Genomic DNA, 16,192 nt, shown 5'->3' with positions numbered 1-16,192 from the left:
AGGAATTGGGGGCATGATGAGACATGCAACTTGGTGGAGCAGAGAGGTGATCTATCCAGTCCCATACCCTGTAAATCAAGCCCAGCAGCTTCCTCCCATCACCCCCAAGAGAACCAGCTTGGCCTTTCCTCCTTTCCCAGCATTGCTTGAGGATGTAGTCATCCTCCTGTCATGAGGCTGGGAGCTGAGTGTGTTCTTGACTCCTCCCTTGCCCCTGTCCTTGTTCCACCCAAGGCCAGTCCATTCTAATTCACTAATTTAAATCAGGCCCCTGTCACCCACCACCTGCACTTGTTGGCTGACACCTCCTTAATTACCTTCAATTTCACATGTCTATTCCAGCCCCTGACCAGCAGCTACACTGCACCATGCATGCCTTCCTTCACACAGATGCCTCAACTGCCTTCAGTGGCACACACACCCCACCCGCCGCCCCTGTGCATTTTCTACAGTAAAATGTCCCTCTTAGACATGTAGGCAGTCCTGTGGGGAGAATTTGGTCCCTTGTGAACATGAACTTAACCCTCTGGCCACACCTATGCCTAGTATGAAATCCGCTCCTCCATCACAAATTCTATTGTCTTTTAAGGTCCAACTCAAAGGCCACCCCCTCCTTTCTCTTCACTTCCTTGGCTGACTCCTCCGTGGCACAATTAAGAGGACTTTTTTTTTTTTTTTTTTTTGTATTTTTCTGAAGCTGGAAACGGGGAGAGACAGTCAGACAGACTCCCGCATGCGCCCGACCGGGATCCACCCGGCACGCCCACCAGGGGCGACGCTCTGCCCACCAGGGGGTGATGCTCTGCCCCTCCGGGGCGTCGCTCTGGGGCAGAGGCCAAGGAGCCATCCCCAGCGCCCGGGCCATCTTTGCTCCAATGGAGCCTTGGCTGCAGGAGGGGAAGAGAGAGACAGAGAGGAAGGAGGGGGGGTGGAGAAGCAAATGGGTGCTTCTCCTATGTGCCCTGGCCGGGAATCGAACCCAGGTCCCCCGCACGCCAGGCCGACGCTCTACCGCTGAGCCAACCAGCCAGGGCCTTAAAAGAGGACTTTTAAAATTCTGCTTTGTGCCTAACCTGCGGTGGCACAGTGGATAAAGCATCCATCAACCTGGAATGCTGAGGTTGCTGGTTCAAAACCCTGGGCTCGCCTGGTCAAGGCACATATGGGAGTTGACGCTTCCTGCTTTTCCCTCCCTTCTCTCTCTCTCCTCTCTCACTCTAAAAATGAATAAACAAAATCAAAAAAAGTTTTAAAAAAATAAAATTCTGCTTTGTGTTAAACTAATCCAGTTAGCCTCGGGGACAAGAATTGGGGTCCCCACAGTATCTTGTGGTAGGACTTGCATGTAGTCAGCGTCGTTCCCTGCCAGCTCTGACGCAGGCTTGGGAGCCAGCACCCTCTACTCCTATCTCAGGAGCTCACAGAGGCCTCAGCTTTCCCCCTAGAGCTCAATAAAATAAAAATAACTACTATTTTTAACAGTACTCTACAGTTTGAAAAACCTTTTCATTTATCTTCTAGTGACTAATCCTCACAGCAACCTATAAAGAAACTATCGAGTTTCCACTTTAACGATGAGAAAACAAGGAGGGCCCTGGCCGGTTGGCTCAGTGGTAGAGCATCAGCCTGGCGTGCAGGAGTCCCGGGTTCAATTCCCGGCCAGGGCACACAGGAGAAGCGCCCATCTGCTTCTCCACTCCTCCCCCTCTCCTTCCTCTGTCTCTCTCTTCCCCTCCCGCAGTCAAGGCTCCATTGGAGCAAAGTTGGCCCGGGCGCTGAGGATGGCTCTATGGCCTCTGCCTCAGGCGCTAGAATGACTCTGATTGTGGCAGAGTGACACCCCAGATGGGCAGAGCATCGCCCCCTGGTGGGCGTGCCGGGTAGATCCTGGTCGGGTGCATGCGGGAGTCTGTCTGACTGCCTCCCTGTTTCCAACTTCAGAAAATACAAAAAAAGGGGAAAGAAAAAAAAAACAAGGAGGGACAGCTTACCCAAGGCCCTAGGTAGGCAGTAGTGGAGCCCAGAGATTGAGTTTTCTTTTTTTTTTTTTAAAGATTTTATTTATTCATTTTATAGAGGAGAGAGAGAAAGAGAATGAGAGAGAAAAGAGGGAGGAGCAGGAAGCATCAATTCCCATATGTGCCTTGACCAGGCAAGCCCAGGGTTTTGAACCGGTCACCTCAGCATTCCAGGTCGACGCTTTATCCACTGCGCCACCACAGGTCAGGTGAGAATGGGTTTTCTGATGTCAAAGTCATCCCAGGATAAAGCTCTAGTTAAAATAAGCTGGGCTGGGCCTCCATCTGGCCCAGCATAAAGAACAGGTGAGTGGGAAATGGGCCCACTTTTGTCCTAACAGGCAGTGCCTATTCTGGAAGCCAAGGACTATAAAGAAGAAAGGGCAGCAACCTTAAAGGAAAGACCATAAGGGAAGGGATTGGGAACTCAAACAACACAACAAGAATTGCTGACAAGGGGCTTCTGTGGCTCAGAAGGCTGAATGGTGAAATGGGAGGGAAGGTACCTGTTGTCCAGATTTAGGGTAATAACACCACCCTACAGGGTCCCTACGAGACCCACTGTGAGCATGTGAAGTCTGAAGGAATCAGGAACACCTGTGCCCCAGAACAAGACCAAATGAGATGTCCCTGCATCAGGGTGGCCCCATGGAAACAGCCAGCCAGTCCATCATCTGTCCTTGGGCCCAGCAGTGAGAGAAGGGGGAAGGGAGGGTGGCCTCTGGGGACCAACTTTCAAAACAGACACATGCCTCTTACCCTTAAGGAGTTTATGTGAGTTGTACAAGTTGAAGGTGATCCACCACAAAATTCTAGCTACCACTCCAACCTGTTATCCCGGGATGGGTGGGAATGGAAGCAGTGGGCAAAGGCTGGGGCCTGGAGGACCTGGAAGATGGGGAGAGACAGGAGCCTGGGGGAGTTAAGGACTGGAGGGGGCATGGTGAAAGAAGGCTGAGCTGAGGGCAAATGGGAAGGGCTGCCGGATGAGCAGAGAAAAGGGGATGCGGCTAACGAATGAGGGAGGGAGAGATGGCAGATTGAGTGACAGTGGAGGAAATGAGCACTGGGAACTGGCCAAACAAAGCAGAATTTCCATTTGAGAGGGGAAGGCACAAGAAGGCCACCTACTACTCCAGTGATTCCCCCACAGCATCCAGAATCGAGCTGCTAGCTGGGGGAATTCCCAGAGGAAAGGGTAGAAAAGCCAGGTGCTCAAAGTAACAAGTGTTTACACTGGAAGGGCCCAGAGCAGACACTGGGAGGACAAGCAGGTCGGCCCACAGGTTTCTTGTTCCCCTGCCCAGCCAAGAGCTGTCCCCAAGCCTTGTGGGGAGGGAAGAATGCTGTCACCCAGCACCAGTATCCCTTGGCTCATCACACACTGACTCATAACCAAGAGCGCATCCTATGATCTGGGACGTGGGACCCCCCATCTTGACCAGTGATACTGTAGGTGCGTGGGTTTGATGGAGGGGCCAAATGACATGACGGCATGAGGATACCTGCCAGGGCCTCCCAGAGAGAGGATCATCTAGAGTGGCCAATGTCCCTGGTGTCCTGGCTCTCTTTTATTTGCATTGTAGTTAAATTGAATGCCCCTCTCTCCTACCCAATCCTTTATTATTTTTTATTAATTATTGTGTTTACATAGATTCAAGTGTCCCACCAAATACATCGCCCCCACCCCCGTGTCCTGGCTCTCTTTTTCTCCCCGATTAAGCAATTTGAGAAACCTCCAGCTCAGCATATCTACTTCCTGAGCGGGATCGAAGGGGTGCTTGGGGGAACTCCTAGCCTCCCTGAGAGTCCGTTATGCAAACAAAGGAAACAGGTCCTAGAAATGAAACTGAGAAGCCCCGAGTGACCCAAGTGAGAGTCATACCCACTGAGAACTCAGGGAGACCAGGCTGTGTCCCCTCCCCTAAGTCCAGCCCGCCCTCTCCGAGACAGAATCCTGCCAACCTGCTAGCCTGAATCCCTCTCCTGGAAACCCAGGTTTACCATCAGCAGACATTTTGAGCAAGGTGAATAGGGTAAGAGGGCTTCCTCAAGCCTGACAATGGGCCTGACCAGGAGGTAGCAGAGTGGAGAGAGCATCAGACTGGGACACAGAGGACCCAGGTTCAAAACCCCAAGGTCACTGGCTTGAGCATGGGGTCACTGGCTTGAGTGTGGGATAGTAGACAAGCCCCATGGTCGATGGCTTGATCCTAAAGGTTGCTGGCTTGAAGCCCAAGGTTGCTGGCTTGAGGCCAAGGCCGCTAGTTTGAACAAGGGGCCACTCACTCTGTTGTGGCCCTCTAGTCCAGGCACATATGAGAAAGCAATCAATGAACAACTAAGGAGTCACAACAAAGAACTGATGCTTCTCATCTTTCTTCCTATCTGTCCCTTTCTGTCCCTCTGTCTCTGTCACACACAAAAAAAAGGGACAATGGTCCAAAGTTGAGATGCCAACTCCAGACCCTGGCCCTCTACACACCTGCACTTGCTCCTTCAAATCCACCCCCACCCCCCACAGAAACAGAATCCTCCTTTCCTAAACCACCCCTTGGCCCCCATCATTGACCCTCTGCCTGAGAGGAAATTCTTCCTCAGGTCTCACTGCAAGCCCTCTTGCTGCAGAAGTACACAACACTTTACAAATGTTGAATGTGGTCTGTTTCATCCCCAGTCATCCCTACCCCCCACCCTACCCCACAGCTGAATTAAATGAGCTGATAGACTCACAGCCCTTTACCAGTGAGTGAGTGGCACATTATGATGTTACATAGTGTTACATAAGCACTTGCTATTCATTATAGCCCCTTCTGGAGTCTGCAGGCCCTTTCCTCTTTACTAGTAACACTTCTGATGTGGCCTGAAGTCATACTTCATCCTGCCCCCTAGGGGATTCTCAGGGTATCAAGGCACCCAGTCAGGATGAACTTCCTAAAGCATAGCCTAAGGGAATCTGGGGCTTCTTGGGAAAGCTAGCCAGTGAGCAGGCCCCAGTCAGTGCGGTGGAGTCCAAGATTCCGAGATTTGGGGAACTAAGTAGTGGGGGAGCCGTGGTCTGGAGCAAATGTGGGGCCAGTGCGCCACCTAGTGGCTTTGTTATCTCCCCAACCCAGAAGCTGGGGAGGGAGGGTGGCGGGTAGGGGTTCCCTCCTGCAAAAGGGAGTGAAATAACTTTTGAGTGCCAAATACTAGACATTTTGCTTACATTGCTTTAATCCCCCAGTCCCTCAATTCCCCTTTATGATAATAAGAAACACAAGGCTCCTAGAGATTAATTGGCCCTAGATCACTAAACTTGGATTTGAGCCCAAGGCTCAGACTCTAAAACCCATGCTCATTTTTCTACATCTCCCAGGGGTGCAGGCAAGGCAGCTGTAAAGCAAATGGGGTGTTCCAGTATAGAGGACCTGAAACTGTTGGGAGGGTGAGAAGGGAAAGGAGTATATGGGAGAAGGCAAGTACCAGTGCCTACGAGGTGGTGGGAGTGTGTCTGAGCTTAGAAGCCACCCACGCAACAGAGGCCCCTTGACATCACAGCTCCAACAGCTCTTTATTGGGATCTGAAACTACAGTTAAAATGGGGTGGTGAGGCCCCATGAGAAGCCAGAGTAAAAAGAGGATTTCATCCGCTAGGGATTAAGAGCTGCTTTCAAACCTAACAAAACCACAGGGAAAGCCCTGATGCTGGGACTCCAGCCAACAACTGTCAAACCCCAAGGGGCTCGGGTCAGGGTGCGGTGCCCAGTGGAGGAAAAGCTCTTTGGTTTCAGAATCAGAATGCTATCTCCCCCAACCTTTCTCTCCCATCTCGCCTTTCGCATTTGGCATGACACAATCAGATTGCCAAGGGCATGGCCCAGGGCCCTGAACATTTGTATATATTTGCATAGACAACAAGGCAAGCCCATCCATAAGGCCTTTCTTTAGTGGCAGTGGCATCAGTGCAGGGTGGAGTGATTTTGCTCTCTTCTGTGAAGGACATCCAAGGACACCAACCAAGCCAGGGGAGATGGCAGTTTAACAGTCCCCAAGCGTTAGATAATAGCAGATCTCAGCCCCTGTGATGGTGACTGTGCTCCTCCCTGGGTCCCACAACTCTGGGGCCCCGAAAGTGTTTGTCTTTCTTCCTGAGCCTGTGGGGAGACAGGGGGATGGGACAAGAAAAAACTTTAGAGGACAATGCCATGTGATGAGAAGGAATTCCCTGAAAAGAGGGGGAATTTATCCCTCCTAAAGCAGCCTACAGGCAGCCACCACCAATTATACTGGGGGCCAGACTGGTCTCCCAGGATGAAGGTCCCTGTTGGGGAGGCAGGAAGGTAGAAGCAATCTCCTTTACCCATTGGGCCATGCAGATGTAGGTAGGCCAGGACAACTGGAGAAGAAAAATCCCCCAGCCCAAATGGGACTCTCTTGGGGTGAGCAGTGGCAGCTTCCTGCCTTCAAAGGAAGCTGGGAAAGTGTCTGAATGCCTTAAGAGAAGCCAAGCAGGGAACTAAAGTGGACAGAAGGACTCTGACTGGACGACCCCTGCTCCTTCTCACACACACCCCCACCTCGCCCCTTCTCCTCTGTCCCACCTGGCTCAACACCCCCACAGCTGCCCACCTCTTCTTCAGTGCTTTGTCTCCAAAGAAGTGGCTGAAGATGAAGTTCTCAAAGTCATCCACCTCATCATCATCGCCTGTCTGTCTCACAGCCACCTCCTCCAGGCTGTCCTCCAAGGCATTCACAAAGTCCCGAAAGTGGAGGCGATCATGACGAAAAATGCCATCTTCACCAAAGAAAGCAGGGGAGAGGGGTAGCTCCTTGGTCAACTGCCCAGCCCAGGGCAGCCGTGCCAGGTATGTCCTCAGCAGAGAAGCCAGCTCCTGTTGCTGCACTGGAGCCAACTCCATGCCAAAGAAGGCCAGGCCCTCCTGTCGGGCACACTCCTGCACACCTGAGCAGCCTTGGGGAGCCCGGTACTTGTGCCTAGATAGCTCTGCCCAGAATGGCAGGGGATCGTGTCTGTCTTTAGCCCCTTCCTTCCACTGAAGGTGCTTCTGCCTTTCTCCAGAGTGGGGGCGCCCACTTTTCCTGGAGGGTTCCTTGGGGCCCTTTCCCTTACCATCCTTCTTACCCCACTCCTCTGCCCTTGGCTTGCCCTCCTTCCACCTCCCTACCAGCTGCCTGTCCTTCTCACCCCCCCAGTTCATCCTTTCCCAGCCAGATTCCTCCTTTTTATGCTTCCACTGTTCAGCCTTCCGGTCCCCCTGCCCATCCCACTTTTCCTTTCCACTCTGCTCTCTGGAACTCTGGAAGCGGGGCTCCTGATGCCAGGCTTCTGAGGCATTAGCAGGGACCCCAGGGTGCTGGCCCCGGTTCCCTAGGCCCTGCAGCTTCTGGGCAAGCCTGTGGCCCAGCTCAGCAAGGCCAGCATGAGCTGGATCCCCTTGGCCTGCATCCCTCAAGCTCTGCTCCAGGTCCTGCTGCACAGACCCCAGTAGCCGCTGCTGCCTCTCCAACTCTTGTCTTAATGCCTGGGCCTCGGCCTCTAGCCGTTCCTTCTGCTCTAGGAAGCCAGTGCCTGTCTCCTGCCTCAGAGGCCCTTGCTCTTTAGTGACCTTGCCACCCTGTGGGCCTCTGCCCCAGTTGAGGCAGACTCCATCTGTTCCCCTGATGCAGTCAGCCTCAAACCCCTGGAGACGGGCCCGTAGCTGCTGCAGCTCTGACTCCAGGGCCCTCTGGGAGGCCTTGCCCTGCTGCAGGGCCCCTCGGAGCTGGGCATTCTCCTCTTCTAGCCTTTTGGGCTGTTGCATCAGGCGCTGAAGCTCCTCCTTCTGGGCCTGAAATGGGTGTAGAGATGGAGGGCACCACAGGAAAGTCTTTTCAAGATGGGTACAGTGCCTTTTACCCCAATTCTATTCCAGTATAATGGGCAGGTAGCCCATGCCCCTTTTATGGCCTGGGACACACAGAGGATTTTGTTCTAGTTTCCCTCCCCATCCAGAACCTGTGTCAGACCCTGGAATCCCCAAATTCCATCACACGCCCAACTTCCAAATCCTTTTATAAGCACACACTTCAATTCACCTAAGGATACCCAATATGTGGCTCTCATCGCCATGTTTCCACCTCCTGTGCCCAGAACAGACATTATCAATCACGGTCCTTCTTTTTCCATTGAGCCTTGGCATTTCTTCAAATCCTTATCCACACAATGTTCCAGGCAGACCATACCAATCAATCAGAGGTGGCATTCACATGAAACACATATGCCAGCCCTGGCCTAAACTTTAGCATGAGGGACATGAGTAGGGAACTATAGGAAGATACCCTGACTATAGTGGGAAAGGAGAGAAAATGTACGGGTAAATAGAGGAAATTTCTTTTGGGAGAGGGTACTACAACAGACACCTGGCCTAGGGAGGGCTGGCCTGCTCTACCCCTTCCCGCTCGTGTCTACCTGCAGCTGAGCCTGTAGCAGCCGGATATCCTGGTTCTCCTTGGCTAACTTGTCCAGCAGAAGGGCCATGTTCTGCAGGCTGGGGACACTGTCAGGGGGCGCTGAGGCCTGCAGCTGCCGCCTTAGCCCATCCTGAGGGCAAAAGAGCCAGTTACCCCACTCTGCCCCACAGCCTGGGCAGCCCTGAACTCCCCTACCAGGCCCAAACACTGATGGACATGTTGACAGATACCGGCCGATCCCCCATAGCACCCGGCATCTCAGGGTCCACCGTGGCATCTGGAAAGACCTGCAGTTCCACTTCCTCCATGGGCTCTGTGGGAAAGTGAAGTCCCAGACTGGCTCCAAGGCCCAAAGAACTCACTCCTCCCATACACACACAATCATCACCCTCCTTCCCTGAACCCACCTATGACTTAGAGGCACAGTCAGGTAAAGGGCAAGGGCTACTCTGAACAGCTGTCAAGGCACAACTGAGAGATAAATGTACAGCCCCCTGCATCCCTACTTCTGACCCAAAAAGCCACCCTCATAGACTCCCTCGGGGCTGGGTGGGAACAGACGTAAACAAGCCAGGGTCCTCCCCACTCACCATCGCTCTCAGACTCTGAGAGGCCACCTGAGGATAGAGATGGAGCAGCACGGTGAGGCCCCCAGAGCAGGGGGTGGGGTGAGGTGAAGGGTAGAAGGGCAGTAGGGACCAGGTAAAGGCTCAAGAACCCAGGAGGGGAGGCAAAACTCACCTGAGAAGAGGAGGATCCCCAGGCCCAGCAGAACCAGGGCCCCGAGGAGGCACATGTTGAGGGAGATGCCCAACTCCCTGCTTACACCCTCATCTGTGGCCTCGTCCTCCACACCCAGAGACACCATAGGCTGAGGAGCGCTGGGCTTCCGGCCCCACCGTCTCCGCAGACCCTCCACGTCCATGTCAGTGTCATCATCACTGCTGGTGCGGTGGGTCTCCTCCCTGATCCAGTCTGGGGAAGGAATGGGGACAAGGCAGTGAGGCAACTGGAGAGATAGGACATAGGAAGAGAGGGGGCGTGGAGGAAGACATGGGGAGGCGCCAGCCCTAACCACAGAGAGGGGCACACAGAAGCCCAACCCACATCTGCCTGGGCTTCGATGACCACTCCTGCACAGTCTGGAGGCAGGAAACCAGTCTCCGTCTGCAGACTACTGCAGCTTCATCATAAAAGCACCCTCCTTCCTCCCACAAGGGCCTCACATCAAGCTTTTACAGCTAGCACCGGCCTCCTAGGTCAGTCCTAACTTCGCCCACTCCTACTCAGTCAGTCCCTCTCCGCTCCTCCTGGTCCTAAAGGTGCTAGTCTCCTGATACCCCTTCTGCCCTCTGCTCTCCTCACAGTCACCACTCTGTCCCCCACACTGCTGGCGGCCCCCTGAGCAGATGAACCCAGGCCTCCCTAGAGCTCCAGGTCCAGACATCTGCCTGCCCACTGGTTGCTGGGTATCCTGCAGGGACCAACTACTTAACACACTGCCCTCCAAACTAGTTCTTTTCTGGTGTTCCCCCAATTCATGGAAAGGCACACTGCTATCGTCTAGCCAATCTAAGCCTTCACCTCATACCCAGACAATCTGACACTTAAACACTTTGACATCACATGCCTTGTAGCCACCTTAGTTCAGGTCTTCATCAGTTTTGCTTGACCACGGCAGATGTCTCCTAAATGGCGCCCAAGGCCCTGGCCTCTCCCTCCACCCTGTCACCTCCAACAGAGATGGATTTATACGCTCCTCTGCTGCAAATCTTGAATGCAGCCTCCTTAGCAAGGGACAGGTGGCCCGCAACCCTTCGTTAATGTTGCAGCCTTGGCCTGGAATGTTCTCTTCCCCCTACCCTACCTTCCAAAAAGCCTGCTCTGCTCTAGGCTCCACTCAAATGTCATGTCCAGTGTCAGCCTTTCCACAGCCACCCCAGCCACCCCTGCCTCTCCTTTGCTCAACTTGTCCCTGACTGAACCACCCTTCCCCTCCTGTAGGACCAACTCAATTTTACTGTATCTCCTTTTGCACCCCTTATAGGTCTGACTTTCATCTTCGCTCAGTCTAGTCTGCCTCTTACATAAGCCATGAACCATCCACCCTCCATCCTCCCCCAAGCAAAGAGCTAACACATAAAAGGAACTCAGGGAATGAAAGTTGAATCTAGAGACAAGGAAAGAGGAGCCCCCTTGGCAGAGAAGAAAGAGTCAACCAGATCTGGGCCCTGCCACTTATCAGCTGTGTGATCTTGATCAAGCCATTTAACCTCTCTGAGCCTCAAGGGTAATGATGAGGACTCACTGATATAATTTAAGGAGGCACCAAGCCACTAAGTCCTAGGGCCTGGCCCAAAGCTGTGCTCAGTAGTGATGGCTACTCCAACAACAATACCTTCTAGAAGGATAGTGCCAAGGGGAAACAAGGATGACTCTTACCTGCTTCGGGGGGTGAGGGAAGGCTCTGTTGGGGACTCTGACCCTCTAGGTCCTGTGTATCTGGTCCCAGGTCTGTCACCGTGAGGGTCTCCTCCAAGTCTTCCTGGTCCATTGTGTCTCCTGAGCCAGGGGACTCCATACCATGACCATCACCTTCCATGATGCCCTGATTTAGACAGAGCTGTGAGCAGCTTCTGACCCTCCCCACTTCCTTCCCTTCCCCCAGTGAAGGTCCTCACCTTGGCCTCAGTCTCCTCTGGCAGAATGAGACCAGACTGGGAGCTTTCACTCTGGAAGAGGGTCTCTGTAGTACAAGAAAATGTCCAGGAAAAACACACAGTCCCCCAACTAAACTTCCTACACAACCTTCTGGCTCCTGCAGGCCCCAACCAGGTTGGAAGACGCAGGAAAAAAGAATTGAATGAAAGAACAATATCTTAAACTGGTATTAATAAGGGAAATAAGACTAACCAGCCTCCCTTTCCCTGTGAAGCTGGGAACCCTAGAACATGAAGAGAGATATCTGCACCCCACCCTCAGCCAGATCCTTTTACCTTCTCCATCCAAGGTCTCGGCTAATTCTTCCTCATCTGCCTTAGCGGAGCTCCAAGGGACCTGGGAAGCTCTCTGAGGTTCTGGGTCCATGCTGGATTCTGGGCCCAGGGTCTCCACAGGCAGGTTCTGAGGAAAGGGGCGCAAACAGGATGTGCTCCAGAGAAAGGACAACAGGAAAAACCCAGGAGCACGGGGTCCTCTGATAGGGTCCCTGGGACCAGCTGCACTGCTCAGGGACTCCAAACCAGAGGTCACACAAATCTAATACACTGAGTAGTGAGCTGACCCACAGTGAGGGGAAGGGGTCAGTGGTACTGCAGCACCAGCTCAACACTGTACTGGACCCTTCCCTAACCTCACTTGCTACTCTAAGGGACTTTCGGAGGCTCGGTTTCTGTTAAATGAAGAAGCACTGCTAGACCAAGGCACTGGACTCTATACAAACCTGCCCCTACCCGAACCTGGCTAGTTAGAACCTGGGTCTCTGTCCCCTCCAAGATCATCAGCACATCCCTCCCTCCTGACAAATGACCAGTTATTGGCTGGAAGGTGGGAGGACAGCAAGAAAACAAAGTCCTCTGGGTGCTTAAGGGCCATAGCCATGTTCCCCACAGGCCCTCACAACAGGCTGCCCACTTCACTTACACCTTCTAAGTTTTTCCAGCCTTTCCCACTCTCCCACATACCCCCCTCCCAGTGGCTGCTGGCAGAAACCCCACCCCTGCCTATCCCCTACTGCGCTCTCAGCCTGCTTGGCCAGGCTCAGCCTCTTCTCTCTCCTGCTTACCCCATCCGTGGCTCTCGCCATCCTTCCAAGAATAATTCCTAGCTTTAGTGTATTTTTTGAAATTTTCAACTCGCTTTTTTCTCCTAACCAGTTCTACAAGGCAAGAATCACACAAACACACACACACTGGGCCTTTTACGGAGAAGACATCAAGATAAAATGGCCAGCTGTCAGCAAAGGCACCCAGGGCTCTGGGTGAGTGAGAGCAGTGTCTGCTCTCTTCTACTGGCAAGCCCCAGCCCGTGTGTCCTGCTCCAGGGTCATCCTTGAAGTCGGCTTCCTCATCCCTACCTGGGCTCCTCCAGGGCACTCAAACTCCACGTGCCTCACTCAAGCTCTTCACCTTCTCTCCTCCTGTCAGTTCTAACATACCAAGCCATGGGGGCTTGCACCCCTTTGCAAACTCTCCAGCCATTCAGTCCCCCATCCCGGTGGCCCCTTCATCCTTCTCAGTGGCTTCAGGAGCACAGAAGTCCACTGGGTCCCTGCCCCACCAACTACTACCTGGACTACAGGATCTTTAAAACACTCTCCTCTGTTCCCACCCAGCCCACACAGTGGCTCCCTCTGCCCAGGCAAGGAGTGTCCGAACCCCTTCAGGCTCAGAGCTCTTCAGTGATCTCCCATCAGGATGAGTCCTGAATGCCTGAGCCAGGCCCTTCAGAGGTTCTCTTCCATCGGTTCCCAGGTTCTTCCCCTAACCTCTCTCCAACACTCTGACCCATGTCACAATCTTATCCAATGGGCATCCTCAGAGTCTCCTGCAGAATGGCTTTCCCACCATTGTCTCAGATCCTCTGCTCATGCTGGTTTCCCCACCAAAATTTCTTCCTGACTTCTCACAGCTTACCACAGCAGTACCCTTCTTTCCAGGCCTGGTCCAAGTCCTAGCACCTGACTCCTGGGGGCTGATTTCCTTCCCCTGCCATGAGAGTTCCTTTCACAGGCAGCAGGAGGTGATGCGGGTGACCATCAGGACCAAGGAAGGAACAGACCCAGAAAGCAGCCCAGCCCTGCAAGAATCCCCCTCCATGTGGTGCCCAGACCTGCTTTTCCTACCTCTGAACCAGCAAGCACCCAGCTATTGTCCGAAGCTGGGCAGGAGGCCATAGCTGCCGAGGTCCCTGAGGTTGCTGTGGCTGCCACCTACAGAGAAAAGCTTCAGTGCCCCTGCTCCCTTCAGAGGAGCGAGGATGCAAGGAGCAGCCTTGGCTGGCTTCCAAGGTTTAACGACTGAGCATCAGCTTCCAGAACCAGCACCTGACTGGTCCTAGTCCTTCTGACCCTAACACTTCAAAACTGTTCTGGGCAGTATTTGCCTTGCAAATCAGAACCTGTGAACAGCTACAGAGAAGCTTGCCTCTCCCAGGACCAACAGGGACTGGGAAAACTGAACTGACCTTGAAAGGGCAATTGAAGCAGAGGGCTGGAAAGGCTTTGGGGAATAACCAGCCAACTCTCTCATGCTATGGTCAGGGTCGATGAAGACCAGAAAGTAACTGATCTAACTCGCAAAGACAAACAGCTAAGAAGAGGAATGAATCCAGCCTCCCTTTATCCCCAATATGCTCCCTCATAATCATTATCTCCTCCCCCAAGACTAGGAAGAGAAGATCCCATAGTCTCCTTCAGCCCTAAGTCTCCCACTCACCCACCCACCATAGGTCTTAGCATGGTCTGGTTCAGGGTTTCTCAACACTGACTGCACACTGGAATCATCTCAGATTGTGAATCAATTGATATCAGGGTCAGGCTTGGGCATGGATCTTTTTTTAAAACCTCCCAGGTGATTCTCACCTGCAGACAAGGTTAAGAATAACAGGCATAACTTAGATTCATCTGAATGTACCTTTAGTGAACACTCCATTACTCTCACTCTCCATTCTAAATTGTTTGCTTCTTAGTAACCCCCAGAGTTTCTTTTCATCTTAGGGAACTTTAAAGTGACTGGGAAAAGGGCTTTCTGGCAACTATCGCATATAAAGACTTTATAGTTTACAAAGCATGGACAAAAATCAAGGCTGTGGTCCTGCCCAGGTTGATCTGGTCTGACTTGGGAGGGTAGAGGTGGGAAGTCCCTCCAGCTTCCAAAGCCTGACACAAAGCAGGGTAAAAAGAAAGGGACCTACCCCTTCATCCACGGCCCAGACTGTCCCCTCAGGCTGGGCAGCTGAAACTGGAACCTGGCATAGAAGTGGAGGAATAGAAGGACTGGCTTCCCAGAGTCCTGAACTGTAATACTTCAGAGGAGGATAAATAACTCCTTACTGAGTGGCTGGAAGAGTGGCAGGCACATGGGAAGGGACTGTAAAGACATCCTGGGGAAGGAAAGGGAGGCTGGGGAAGACAGATGGCCATCCTAACGTGGGAAACCACATGCTGCCCCCTTCCATCTGTGCGGATATAAGGTGCACAGTGCCCTAATAGCCTGTTGTGGCCCTTCAAGATCCAAGCCCAGGGCAGATGAAGGATACCTCACAGTGTCTTTCCCAGTGCCTATGCCTCGCAGACATACACACCCATCCCACAAGGAGAGAGGAGAATGACTGCACTGACTCCCCATACCAAGTCCAACAGGACACCGATGATCAGCTCTAACCCTAACCCTAACCCTACAGACATCCATAGAGCCGTCATCACTGGGCAGCCTTCTGCTCTCAGGCCCCTCCTCCACTGTAATGTCATCATCTCCCCATCTCCAGTTGCTGTGTGTGACTGTTAACAGGTGATGGCAGGAAGGAAGTGGTAGCAGCTTGGGCTGAAGTCCTTGTTTATCCCTGGCTATGTACAGCCTGCTCAGGTCCTCCAGAACCAAACACCATGGCAACCAGGGTGATGTCAGACCCAGTGTCTCCATGGAAACCAGTAATGGGTATTTGGGTCAACAAGACAAACACTTCTGAGACCCAAACAGGAGACAGTTCTGGAACCCCTGCACTCCAAGTTCTAAGCCTCTCTTGGTTGGGTTCACCCAAGATTCCAAAAGATCCTCGTTCTCCCAAGCAAGCATCTCACTGCCTTATTAGGAAGTTCCTTCTGCTGTCTAACCTCCTCCATTCCCCTCTGTTTTCAGATCTCTTTACCATGGGCCTCTGAGAAGAAAACCCACCATCACCGCTCCCCCACTACCCTTCTGTTTTCATTCAGGTAAGGGTAAACAAAAACATCCTTAAGGATTGTCAGAGACTTCTGCTATTTTTAAAAGACAGCTAACGGGGGAGCTCTCCTACTCTGTACAAAGCTGGGAACTCTGGTCTAGCTAGTTTCAACCCCTGTAAGAGCTGTTCCCCAAACCTCTAAAGCAAAGGACCTAGGGTCACAAGTACTTGCCAGACCGACCCAGAGCAAGTTTTTGTTTTGGAAACAGCTACCTATGATCTTCCTTCCCCCAGTCTAGCAGTGACAAGTAGCTCTGTAGATCCCCGATGGAGCCTAACCCTTTGTGTTCTGCCCTTCCTCCCCATTACCCTCTCTCCCACAGCCTGATCCGCGGGCCCTCACTCCCCGCTAGGGAATTACCTGATCCAGCTCTTGCTACAGTCTTCAGATGAACTTGCTGCGGCCTCCCCTGGTTCCCAGCCCCAAGGAGGGAGTCATGTGACCAGAACTGGCCAATGGGGAGTCAACTTCTCCGAGGGGGCGGAAACTTTTGGCCAATAAGAGCTGGAGCTGAGAGACAGGGAGAAGGGGGAACAAGCACAGCGCTGAAACCTGGACTTACTTTCCGTTGGGAGACTGGAATTACAACAAACTGAATTTAGGGTGACCACCCCTCCTTCCCCAGTGTCTAATTACTAGAAGGAAGACCCTAAACTAAAAGCAAACGGTGGCATCTCCGGAGACGACAGGGACAGAAGCCGATTGGTCCCAGGATTGACACAGGCAGCTGCAGGATGGGGGAGGGGAAAGTGGCAAATCGTGGCTTGGAAATAGCCCT

General features: G+C 52.8%; 1 protein-coding gene across 4 annotated transcripts; it reads right to left on the bottom strand.

Moving 5' to 3' along the window:
* Positions 1 to 5,552: 5,552 nt before the first annotated feature.
* Positions 5,553 to 15,909, bottom strand: PBXIP1 (PBX homeobox interacting protein 1). 4 transcript variants are annotated; one of them, XM_066261971.1, is made up of 13 exons: positions 15,775 to 15,902; positions 14,524 to 14,573; positions 14,385 to 14,438; positions 13,315 to 13,401; positions 11,468 to 11,594; positions 11,153 to 11,217; positions 10,914 to 11,079; positions 9,213 to 9,446; positions 9,062 to 9,088; positions 8,702 to 8,784; positions 8,470 to 8,601; positions 6,630 to 7,849; positions 5,553 to 6,154 (listed from the first exon to the last, which is right to left on the bottom strand). In XM_066261971.1, the coding sequence occupies exons 4-13, from the start codon at positions 13,363 to 13,365 to the stop codon at positions 6,073 to 6,075; spliced, it is 2,187 nt and encodes a 728-aa protein (XP_066118068.1). In that variant the 5' UTR covers positions 13,366 to 13,401; positions 14,385 to 14,438; positions 14,524 to 14,573; positions 15,775 to 15,902; the 3' UTR covers positions 5,553 to 6,072. The 4 variants fall into 4 exon arrangements, with proteins under 4 accessions (XP_066118068.1, XP_066118067.1, XP_066118065.1 ...); XM_066261970.1 differs by lacking the exon at positions 14,524 to 14,573 and having other exon boundaries at positions 15,775 to 15,851; XM_066261968.1 differs by lacking the exon at positions 14,524 to 14,573 and having other exon boundaries at positions 14,385 to 14,495; positions 15,775 to 15,832.
* Between the last annotated feature and the right edge of the window lie 283 nt (positions 15,910 to 16,192).

Source organism: Saccopteryx bilineata, chromosome 2 (assembly GCF_036850765.1).
Source record: "Saccopteryx bilineata isolate mSacBil1 chromosome 2, mSacBil1_pri_phased_curated, whole genome shotgun sequence".
NCBI lineage: Eukaryota > Metazoa > Chordata > Mammalia > Chiroptera > Emballonuridae > Saccopteryx > Saccopteryx bilineata.
Note: the sequence above shows the minus strand (reverse complement) of the source record. Positions and strands in the feature narration are given on the sequence as shown.

Bases quoted from the DNA above. Each gene is read 5' to 3' on its own strand.
- PBXIP1 (XM_066261969.1), bottom strand. From the start codon at position 13,365: ATGGCCTCCTGCCCAGCTTCGGACAATAGCTGGGTGCTTGCTGGTTCA. The intron at 9,447-10,913 runs GTAAGAGTCATC...TTCCTTCCCCAG, and splicing joins TCCCTCACCCCCCGAAGCAG to ACTGGATCAGGGAGGAGACC. The intron at 8,602-8,701 runs GTATCTGTCAAC...TTTTGCCCTCAG, and splicing joins GTGCTATGGGGGATCGGCCG to GATGGGCTAAGGCGGCAGCT.